Genomic DNA, 12,117 nt, shown 5'->3' with positions numbered 1-12,117 from the left:
TCAGTTATTGTTACATTTTTGTTTGAGAAAAGCCTAAATGTGCAGGGTTTGTGCGTTAAACATGTGTGAATGAAACAAAACACAACTCCAGGTCTGTTTTCGATGAGGAAACGACATTATAACAGATCAGAAAATAGTGTAATATGGACCCTTTAATACAAAACATCTTGAAAAATACCTTTATTAAAACGCGCAGCTCTTTTATAAACTTCTAAAGACATTCTCAGCTAATTCCTTTTCTCAAACCGCTCGACTTAAGAAACTGAACTCAGGAAGCGACTGTGTGCATTTTGAAATCTGAGCTAATGTAAGTAATCTGCGCAGAACGCTCGGGTCCGCAGGGCTTTAGGCGGGATTCAACCACAAATGCGAAATTCATAATTCATCATTTCCAAAGCCCCGATTTTACCTTTAGCCCGTTTCTCTCTCATCCACCTGTAATTACCCAATGCATCAGAACACACGGAGTCATGATCCTCTCTAAACTCTACAGCTGTCTGCATAAAGAGCGCATTAAAACAGGAGCGGCAGACACCAGCTCCTCCCGGCCGCTCATTATCAAAGCCCACACTGGCGCGCCCGGATCATTTCTCCTCTTGTTAGCATAATTGGGGAGCGGGAGTGAGTTTGCCGTTAGCCCGTAGTGAGGAGAGCGCTTTTCATCTGTCTGCGATGCCCCCGTTCCTCCGTCTAAACACCGCCTCCGTCCCCCCAGCACAATAATATTACATTAGGAGCAGCCGGTAAAAAAAGGCCAAACGTGTCTATAATCATTAAGGCAGTGCGGAGTTTATGTCTTCATTAGCGGGAGACGGCGTTTTTTGCGTTAGTGCGCGGCTCGGGGCTTTTCTTCACGTCGCGACGCCGCCTGCTCACGGTTCGTCTTCGTTATAAATAGGGTTTTTCACGAGTTTCGCTAAATCTGTTCCCAAATGTAACGAACGGAAATGAGAAAACGTTTCGTCGTGTAGTGAAATCATGACTTTTGTAAACTCGACACTAAGAGAGACATTTTAAGTTGATGATTAATGGTTTTGTGACCTCTAATGCAAATAGGTTAGGCTTGTATGTTTTATATACAGTGTAAATCGAGCTGTTTACCCATAGACCTTTTTCACAACGACCGGAAGTCTCGCCAGGTAAGGTTGTGGAACTTCCGGTTAATCATTTTCTATGGCAAAATGTCTATAGAAATGTCTCGCCTATTCACCACCAGCTTCATAAATCTGCTCCATCACCAAATCTTCAACCAACAAGGTCGACAAAGGATAAACATTCTAACATGAAGAATTTATCCACAACTATCAAAGTAAGAAAGACGAAAACTTAAAGGCGAACGACGAATGCTGAGCAAAACTAATGTTAGGGTCATGAATAAAACAGAAGTAACTTGTTCACTCAGACTGATTCTACAATTAAAATTAAAAATCGATTTCATGATGTTGATATTTAGCCGGACTGGCGCCACCTAGTGCCTTCGCTCAATTTAATTTCTCTCCAGCAACTAGATCAAGAATCGAAATACACTAGACAGTTCGCAAAAACCCTAGAAGTGCGAGTTCGGGCACCAGCCAATCAGCGAAGAGCCATATATTCTTTGTTGGCAACGATTCTCGAGATCGAGGATGTAAAGCCGAAACAAAGAGAATGTTTGGTGAATTTTATCAAGGGGGAAAGATGTTATTGCCCTTCTACCTACAGGATTTGGTAAAAGTTTAATATACTAGTTAGCACCTTTAGATTGGTTAAATAAAAAAAAGTTCCCGCCTACCGTCGAGTGAACGAATCCTAATGCTGCGAGGTCAGACGGTTTCCACAAAGTAAAACCGGCTGATGAATCGAGATAGAGATTTATGTAGTTCGAACGCTAGACATGTAATCTGTGAACATCTGAAGCATTCGAACTACACAAATCTATCTATTCTAAAGTAATCTAATATCTACATCATGAAATCGATTTTTGATATTCTAGAATCTAGAGTGAACAAGTTACTTATTAATGAATTACTTATTACTTATGTTTTATTCAAGACCATCACGTTAGTTTTGCTCGGTGGTTCACTAATGCGTCATCGTTGTTTGCCTTCTACGTTTTTGTCTTGCTTACCTTGATAGTTGTGGATAAATTCTTCTTTTTTAATCCTTTGTGGACCTTGTTGGTTGAAGATTTGGTGATGCTGGTGGAGATTTCGCCATTTACACAGATATTTTGCTAAAGAAAACCATTAACCGGCAAGTTCTACAATCTTACTGGGCACTTCTGGCCGTTGTGAAAAAGGCCTATTATGAGAAAAAAAAGGAGCTATATTACTTTAAATTGATGCTTGTGAGCTTTAAAGTATGTTTTATGTTTGCACAATTTCTCCATTCTCGTGCCTCCACCTGAGCCTGTCTCTGTCTCTGTGTGTCCAGGTGGATCTGTCTCCTGCTCTGATGGCTCGTCTCATCTTGGACAGGTTCCTCCAGGACTCGGACAGCGGGACACGTGAGTAACACAGCTCACTCCTCTCCCCGACTGTGCCTCTTCATGTGGCACGAAATTCTGCTCTCCTTTATAGTTCTTAAACATCTTCTCTGTCAGTACAAGCGAACAATGGTGAAATTGTTTGCTCACAATAGCTTCAGAAATTGGAGCCATTAAAGACGCTACCATCCAGCTTTTTCAGTTCCTATACAGATTTTGATATTTTAAATCAGGCCTGTTCTGCAAAATCGACTTTTAAGAGCTTTTAATCGTGTTATAGTTGTTTCTCTTGTGCAAAAGAAGAAAGAAAGAGATCCACACGGGTGACGACGACACAGACTCTACACGACGATTTGGCGTTGGACTGTAAACTGCGCTTTACGTTCCAGCGTCAAATCATCGGTGCAGGACTCTTTGTTTCGATGATGTTTGCAAAAGTTCATGTGCGCTGAAACTTGATTTGAAAACAAAAATCGTGAATGACATCGAAATCACAATATCTGCCAGAAAAATCGCAGTTAAAATTTTTCTTAAAATCGTCCAGCCCTACGTCACATTGTGGTGTCACTGAAATAAAAAATTGGGAGTTTCAACGAACTGCAGTGTGGATCTCGTTCTTCTTTGGTACAATTTTTGTCTTTGTTCCCAGCACGCAAAGAAATTTTTGTTGAATGTGCATGTCTCTATCTACCAGTATAGTTGTTTCGCTTCTCATTTATTCTCTCGAATCTGTATTTGGAGTGATTTGTGCATGTTTGAGCAATCTTTAATCGCTTATTTTCAAAACTCCTCATTGTGGTCAACCCCCGTTTTCACCGCCACCTGTACACGCCCACTGTGATGCTTACTTCGTTCTTAAAGTTTATTTTCTTAATCAGTGATACATATAGGATTTGTCTAGTGTGATGTACAGATATCCATAGAAGGGGCCAACAACTGCACAACTCTTTGTTTTGATGATGTTTACGGTGACGTCAGCTCGAGCACCGCCGTTTTTTAACACGGACGTCAGCGGATTTCTTTCTTTTATTAAAGGTTGTATGGAGGATTTTTTTTAGTTTCAAACTGTCAGTGAAAGATTAAAATATCATTACAGAGACGCAGCAGCTTTGTAATTATGATGACCAAAAAAAAAAAAAAAAAGAAAATCTATCAACTGTGGACGTGTTGAGGCCAGATAAACATCAGCCAATAGAAAACGAGGCTCCCTCATTTTCTATTGGCTGTTGAGTTGTCAATCAAACTCCCTAGTGTAACTGACTCGTCGGAGCGCGGGGATTACGTGGTTTACGCAGCGGTTCTTAGAGGCTTTTTCGAACTGTCGCTTCCTCGCAATTCGCACAAAGTTTGTCGAGACGGCGGACGACAATCCACAACCGGTTCGCCCCAAAAGAAAGTCCGTTTTTTGAGGTCGCTGAAAGAAGAAGAGAAGGGGAAAAGGAGCAAAGCCAAACTGAGGTCATTCTTGGAGATCTCGTCCAGCGATGGCGCGACCGAAGCAGGCGAAGGGTCTAAAAACTGACGCGTCGGTCGCTGAATTACTTCTAAACAGGTCACTTCCACACTAATTCTGAATGCGCACAAGGACTGTCGCTGTATTTCTCTTCCCTTAAAAAAAATCCTCTATACAACCTTTAAGTCATTTGAGACTAAATTTATTGATCCACAAGGGAAGTTATTTGGACACAGTAGCTCACACATCACAACATATTACAATAACAAAGAGTAAAACATATAAATGGTAAGTTTAAGATCAGTATTATGATTTAAAATAAGCAACTGGTAATGCAAATCTGTAAATAGTTCTGCTGTCTTGTATCTTGTTCTATATGTAATAGGGTTAGACAAAATAAGTGTTAAAACTTCAGCCTAAAGAATAATTTTAGTAACATGCATAAAATGTATAATTTTTTTTGTGTTAAATCACTGCAAGAAAATTGATTATTTATTTTGATTATTTAATTTATTTCGGTCATAGGTATATTTTGACATTAATTCACAGTCTTATTTAACATACACAGACTGAAATAAAAAAAATGAACTAACTAAAAAAAAACATAACATAACATAATGATCCATGGGTGTCATAGATTAGAACTATATTAGAGACAAAAGCACAATATCTCTTCATCTGTCTATTCCTGATATCAACATTAGGGGTGTGCAAAATTATTAAAATATCGATATATCGTATCGTTTAATGTGATGATACAGTATCGATATCATGGGCTGCTGTATCAATATATCACCAAGAATATTTTTTGGTATATTTTACTAATTATTTTGTTACAGAGCTACAGTTTTGTTGCTTGTTTAGAGAAAGAAAACCTGTTTATGCAGCACATTTTTGACATTTTCACTGTTTTGATGATTAAAATGGGCATTTTTCATATTAACTTTGACCAAGAAGTGGTTTAACAAAGACTTTTTGTATCACAGTCATGATTTAGCCTTTATTTTTTATTGAACCATATCGAATCTATTTGAAATATATCGTATCGAACTGAAAGTGCACTGTATTGGCAACTTCTTAATGATACCCAGTCCTAGTCAACAGATGCAGAGCCTGAAAACACCATTTGTTTTCATTATACAAAATGAAATGAGACAAAACTGATCCAAATGTGTTACGTAACTGTTATTTATCCCAGAAATGACTCTTCTATTCTTTTTTATTTACGCAAAACTCTTCTGTAGACCAACAACAACAACCAGTGCCAATGTATATATCCAGTCATAATACAATATAGTGTAATATAAACGTTATATTTAGTGTTTTTTGGATTTTGTTTGGTTATTTCAAATTCTAGGACGCGAGCACATCCTGTTTGTGTGTTTGAACTGCATTTTCTCAATTTGTTGCACTAGCTTTGTGTATTCCCCAAGCCCAACGCGAGACAGACCACATTTTAGCCGTTACCTCGTCCCAAAGCACAGGACTGGCAATTAAGCCCACGGAGGAACAGCCACCTCTCTCCCTCTCCCTCTCCCTCTCTCTCCGTGTCTTTCCCTCTCTTTCTCTCTCTCTGCTGCAGCCCGGATCAATGCGAGCTCACCTCATCAGGGTTATTTATACCAGGGCCTGATTTCTCCTTCATCCCCCAGTGCATCCGAACAACCCTCCATCTCCTCCGCTTCCTCTTCCTCTGCCCGTTTGTGCAGCTCCGCCGGTCCACCAGGGAGATAAGAGTCTGCAAAGAAAGTAAACAGTTATCAGGAGTGGACTTTACAATTCCTATAGTAAAAGTGCTTAAAGTGCGGGTATTAAACTGCGGACACATTAACTATTTAGATCGCCGTGTTTGCTTTGATGGGTATTAGGTCAAAACAATCTAAGGCTATGTTCAGGCTGCACGGATTTTTGTGTGAAATCAAAATTTTTTTTCGAGGTCGTTCACATTTCCAATTAAATGCGACTTGTATGTGATCTCCAGAGTGAACTTTAAATGCCCCAAAAGTGTCCCGCATGAGCATTGGAGGATACGACGACGTGATACGGAACGAACGTGCTCAGTGTTTACAGAAGTCGCCTAAACGTTGGGCTTGTCTCCCAAAATACGGTCCAGTTCTTCATAAAATGGACGGGTTACACGTCCATGGCCGCTTCGTTTGTTTTAGTCTTGACTATTTGGCTCGCAGGCTCTTTATTTTTCGTTGACATTGGAGGCAAGACCGCCTGTTGGACATTTCAGAAACCGCCCAGTTTCGATAAGACTCTTCCAATTTGCCCTGAATACAGCGATCCCCCCAAATATGAATAAACTCACTAACCTCGCTTTCCCTCCGTTGACGAGACTCTGAGCCTGACGTGTAGGTGGGATGAATGTGACCTGACCGTTCAGACTGAAGTCGCATGTCAAAAGATCGGATATGTATCGGTTTTAGGAGCACATATCCAAGTGGCCTGGGTCGCATTTGAGCATAGGGACGAAAAAATTGAAAGTTTAATAAGCTTCACTTTCATTTTTGACTTGTTTTTGAGTCTCCCCTCCCTTTGCTCTCCATGTTGAGTCACTCCCCTTTCAGAGCACAATCAGAACACAATCATTATGCATCCCGCTAATTAAACTAATGAAACTAGGTTTGTGAAGTTGTAGTGTATTGTTTTGTATTCTGCGCTTGTATATTCATGAAAAATGCAGGTGTGTGAGTGACGTACGCTTGGGGGAGGAGCCTTGTATTGAGTCTCAAGTCTATTCTTTAGTATCAAAATCAAGTACTAGGTCGGTGGCATAAAGTAGTTTCAATAGACCTTTTTCACAACAGCTGGAAGTGTCCCACTGTAAGGTTTGCAGAACTTCCAGTTAATGGTTTTCTGTGGCAAAATATCTGAAAATGTCTCGCTTACTCTCCACCAGCTTCATAAATCTGCCCCATCACCAAATATTCAACCAAAAAGATCCACAAAGGATAAACATTCTCCTATGAAGAATTTATCCACAACTATCAAGGTAAGAATGATGAAAGCTTAAAGGCGAATGACGACGACGCATTAGTGAACTACTGAACAAAACTAACATTATGGTCATGAATAACCAGAAGTAACTTGTTCACTCAGATTGATTCTATAATTAAAATTGAAAATTTATTTCATGATGTAGATTTTAGCAGTTCGAATGCAAGACATCTCTAACATACCATAACATTAGTTATGCGCTCTGGTTTCCCCCATCAACCCAAAACATGCTCCAAGTCTCCATGAACAGTTGATAGTCAAGGTCAGTTAAATACAATCAATTCAATCATTGTGTCCTTAGGCAAGACACTTCACCCACATTGCCTAGTATGAAAGTGGTGTGTGTGTGTGGTGGTGGTGGTCGGAGGGACCGATGGCGCCGATTGGCATGGCAGCCGCGCTTCTGTCAGTGTGCCCCAGGGCACCTGTGGCTACAATAGTAGCTTACCATCACCAGAGTATAGAGTGAATGAATAATACTGAATGAATGAATGCTGAATAAATAATCCTGAATAATGCTCTGTAAAGTGTCTTTGGGGAGAGAAAATGTCTGTGAAAAGCGCTATATAAATAAAGACTTACTTACTTATGAAGCTATTGTATGGATGTGATGACTAAGACTGAATAGGACTTATAGGACTTATATAATATACTTATTGTTTGACCAGCTGATTGCATTAATGTACATTGTATTTTATTTTATTGGCATGTTCACATTTATGACTCAACCTGTCCAGAGACTAAACCAGCCGTTGTAAAAAACATCTGTATTAACTTTTTTTTGCAATATTTCTCTGTTGCGATATATCGTCCTTCAGAAATGTGTTATTGTGACAAATCCGTGTATCATTCGTTCGGAAAAAAAAACAACAACTATTTTCTTCATTATTTGTCTCCAAAACCAAAATGAAACAATGGATAACTATTAGTTTTTTCAGTTTTCGAATTTGTGTTTAAATGAAGAATGGAAAAAACAGACAATGACCGTTTCCCATTTCCATGACTTAAACTGCGATGCCGGACTTTTCCTTCGCATATGGACTGAACCAGGACTGAACAGTTTTCAGTCCTTATCTGGTCCCATTCCCAGTCTCAATCACGGCCTGGTCCTGGTTTGGTCCCAGTCTGGTCATGGTCTCAGTCCCGGTCTCGGTCCTGGTGTCAGTCCTGGTCTAGTCCCGGTCTCAGTCCTGGTCTGGTCCTGGTCCCGGTCTCGGTTACGGTCTCAGTCCTGGTCTGGTCCCGGTCTCAGTCATGGTCTCAGTCCCAGTCTGGTCTTAGTCTCAGTGTCAGTCTCAGTCCCGGTCTCAGTCCTGGGTGTGGTCCTGGTCTGGTCCCGGCCTCACTCATGGTCTCCGTCCCTGTCTGGTCCCGGTCTCAGTCCCAGTCTCAGTCCTGGTCCTGTTCCCGGTCTCAGTTCTGGTCTGGCCCCATTTTGTTTTTGGAGACAAATAATGAAGAAAATAGTTGTTTTTTTTTCCGTTTTCTTATTTTAATTTTATTTTGAAAAACAAATGTACGAATGATACTCGGACTGTGACGGACCTTGTAATCTCACGCCGATAATACGAGATCGAGTTATCCGATTACTCTCGTTATCCGATTTTCCCTTACCTTTACACATATACCACGCATTCGTATGTCTCCCGCGCTCTTCTCCCGTACGGACGTGCCCGCAATGTAATCACGAAGCCTTAAAGTGGATGTGTGTTATTTTCAACTTGAGCACAGCGCAGTCATTTGTCAAAGTCAGGGATGTGATTGCCTTGGACCTGCCGTTATCCAGCGCCTGTCAAAATAGTCGCCTGCCGCCCGTGTACAACAGGCAATTCATCCCCCCGCGCAGGCACTCGCTCGCAGATAATCGCACGCCGCATTCCCCCATCTCCATAGCGCGCCCGTGTTTTATTATGGCGTACAATGGGAGCCGGGATGATAACATTTTCGCTATTGTCTCGTCTCAAAACACTGTTGTCAAAGCGCGCTGTCTGGAGGAGACGGGAGAGAGTGGTTTTAGTGTTGGAATATTGATGAGGGACCCAAAAAAAAAAAAAAAAAGAGCTTTTAATTATGATTGTGCAAGTTATGAAGACTTTGTGCGCGGTGTAACATATGGGGGTTTGTGTGTTCTGTGTGTAACGATGATCAGGAATAATTGAAGTTTCTAACAAAAAAATGCATAAAACTGACTCTCGTGAGGTTTTAGTCGTGTTAAAATGTTGTTACCTCATCAAAAACAGACCTGGATTTGTGTTTTGTTTCGTTCACACGTGTTTGAATAATCCTGATTTATTAGGCTGTACCAGGGATGGGCACGATTAGTCGATTAGTCGGTAATTGATCATTAACTCTTTCCCCCCTGGACGCCGACTAGGAACAACCCATACATATGTTACTAGGGCTACACCCATAGAGCATAACTGCATAAAAGAAAACAGACTTCCACGAGTGATTATAAATGATTTTTACACTCATGAACTTAATTGTAACACAGACATATTTGTATCTCTGGAAACCTTAGACTCTGAACTCTTCATTTCTGGATGTTTAAATGTGATTCAACTCATTTATAGGTGTATAACAGCTCACTGAAAATGAGAGTTTACCTGGTCAGGTGCAAACTCGAAAACAAAAAACTACATTCAGCATCTGATATCTGCATGTTCTGAGTACTATATTCATAAAAAAATATATATATATACTTTGTCAAAGTATTTAAACAGATTTCATATCACCAGATACAGTAGAGCCAAGTGTGCACCTGTTTTTACCTGTTGTTCACCTGTGTGCACCTAATTAATTTTTTTCCATTTAACTTATTCAACTCATTTAGCTTATTCAACTTATTTTATTTATTCAACTCATTCAGCTTATTATAATATAATAATATAATAATAAAACTCTTCCCCGTCAGTGTGTGTCCAGTATTTGTCATCTTGGTTATTTTCTCGTGTGCAGAGCTCCACATAAGCGTTTTTTCTGTAGCGATTCTGTTATACATCGCATCTTGGAAAAAAAGACTGAAATATTTTAAAGAACTAACCTGGGCAACATCCAGATTTCAGGGCAATTTTGGTTCATAATCGAGTATAAAGCTCAGATAGTTTGTTCGGACATCGCAGGACTCCACACAGACGCATCAGCGGCATTCTCACCTTCTCCCCGAAAGTCCGTCGCTATCGCTGTTTTCCACTTTATAATCAACTTCAATATCATCACTTTGAAATCAATAAAAGTCACTTTCTCTAAACTTATCCATAAAATATGTCCGCTCCTCATTATTTCTAAAACTGTGCGCCGCAGCGCCGCGATCTTTCCATTGCACGTGTTTCGTGTTGTGTTTTTTCCGGAAGCTACCATCGTCACTATTTCGATTAACTTCGGAAAAAATCGGCGAAAACATATCCTTGAATCCTATTGGTCAGTCTAGTGTGGGTTGTAATGGCCCCCACCGATCACAGTCTCTGTTTAAATGTGAAAAACCGAGCCATTTCTAAAGGTCGTCAAATCTCGTCTTTAGTGATACGGCGGAGGTGTCAAAAGTCGTCATTAAGGAAACAGGGGGGTCGTCAAATGTCGTCTTCATGGGGGAAAGAGTTAAGAATTTCATCGATTTACGTTCATTTTAATCGACAAAACGAATGTTTGTAGTGTGACCAAACAGGTCCGTACATGTGTCTCTCTGCACTCAGAAGGAGCCAGCAAACACAAACAGTCGGTCAGTCTGCAACGTACCGAAGTGCAAATGCGAACAATGTGCAACGATGACTTCTACGAGAAATTCCACGCTTTCCGTTGCGTTCGGGACAAGTGTGAGTCCATGTGCACAGTGTACAAAGCAGCACATATGTTTCGGTGTCCAGTGGAAAAAGGTTTTGCCAGGTGAGAGTCGCGCAATGTCGATGACGAGTCCCCACCTCCCTCCCCCCGTACGGTGTCCTGGTTTTGACAAATGCAAACATGGTCACACTAACCTGTATTCACCTGAGTCATGTCTTTTAATCCGACAGAAGTTGAACCACATCAGCGACACAAGAGCTGTAGTTTTATCTTCGCTTAGTTTATGCAAATTAGTCATGCGGTTTTAAGTTTTGTTTCTGTGAGAGTTGCGCAAAACTGAATTAAACACATTATAATGTCAAACAGGCTGATGTGGCTCTAGAGTTTTTACGGTTTGTATGTCGTAAAGTTGAATTTATTTATGCAGATTAGTAGAGCAGATAGTAATAATAATGATGATCATTTTAATATAAAAACGTTAATGATTAATCGATAATCGATCGTTAATTCTTCCGACGATCGATTAAGAAAATTTCAGCGAATGCCCATCCCTAGTCTGTACACATCTCCAAACCTCAAAATGCTCATTTCCACCTTGTGATGCAATTCCAGGGCTAAAAATGTCTTAAAGATTCTAGTGAAAGTGTATGGAGTTTAAAAACCCACCAGAGCATTTCCTGTATTGAAGAACTCAACATAAACAGCAAGAAAACACAACTCCAGGTACGGTTTTTAACTAGGAAACAACATTATAACAGACAAACATGCCCAAAATAGTGCAGTATGGGCCTTTAAACTTGCAATATGACACATCTATAGATATAGAACTTGTGTTAATACCTCCACCATCTTGATACAGGGCTTCATGGTCTAAGTTAAAGGTTTTTACAGTATCTGTGAGCGAAGATGCTGGACTTTTGCGCCGTGTGCGAATGAGCAGAATAAGAAGACGAAAGCGCAAGACTTAACATTTCGTAGGTAAGATTTTATTTTGTAGGCCTATGATACAAAATGTTGTGTCTTGAGCCATCGAAACCATGACTAAAACAGATCTAAACCAGGACAGAACCAGGACAGAACTAGAGCTGAAGCAGGTCTATAATCTTGGACTTCATTAATTTAAAGCAGCGTTACCCCAGTACCAAAATGGCGGCTTTCTTGACACATTCATTCCACCACATTTCACAAATAATAATAACACCGTTTTAACCAGTTTGTATCTAAACTAGAACAGAGCTCCGATCTTTGGAACACTTAAGAGTCTCAGAGTCATTTTATTGTAAACAAGAAACAGCTGATGCCATCGCGCTCACAACTTTATATCCTGTGGTCCGCAGACAGATCCCGCTACAGTCTTTGTGATCGAATATTTTAAGTCTCATCAGATTCTCCTCGTGTCTGTGGTGTGTGCTTTTAT

At 40.3% G+C, this 12,117-nt stretch overlaps 1 protein-coding gene across 2 annotated transcripts in view; it reads left to right on the top strand.

Annotated features, from left to right (window-relative positions):
- cdin1 (CDAN1 interacting nuclease 1) overlaps positions 1–12,117 on the top strand; it is a 294,474-nt gene that overhangs the window by 67,853 nt on the left and 214,504 nt on the right. For both annotated transcript variants that reach the window (XR_008632427.1, XM_055155721.1), the window contains exon 6: positions 2,413–2,485. Coding sequence is in view for 1 of the 2 variants with exons in the window: in XM_055155721.1 (XP_055011696.1) it covers positions 2,413–2,485 (73 nt within the window). In the remaining variant the exon portion in view is untranslated. The remainder of the gene's footprint in view (positions 1–2,412; positions 2,486–12,117) is intronic.

Source organism: Boleophthalmus pectinirostris, unplaced genomic scaffold (assembly GCF_026225935.1).
Source record: "Boleophthalmus pectinirostris isolate CB_2022bp ecotype Guang Dong unplaced genomic scaffold, ASM2622593v1 HiC_scaffold_10, whole genome shotgun sequence".
NCBI lineage: Eukaryota > Metazoa > Chordata > Actinopteri > Gobiiformes > Gobiidae > Boleophthalmus > Boleophthalmus pectinirostris.
Note: the sequence above shows the minus strand (reverse complement) of the source record. Positions and strands in the feature narration are given on the sequence as shown.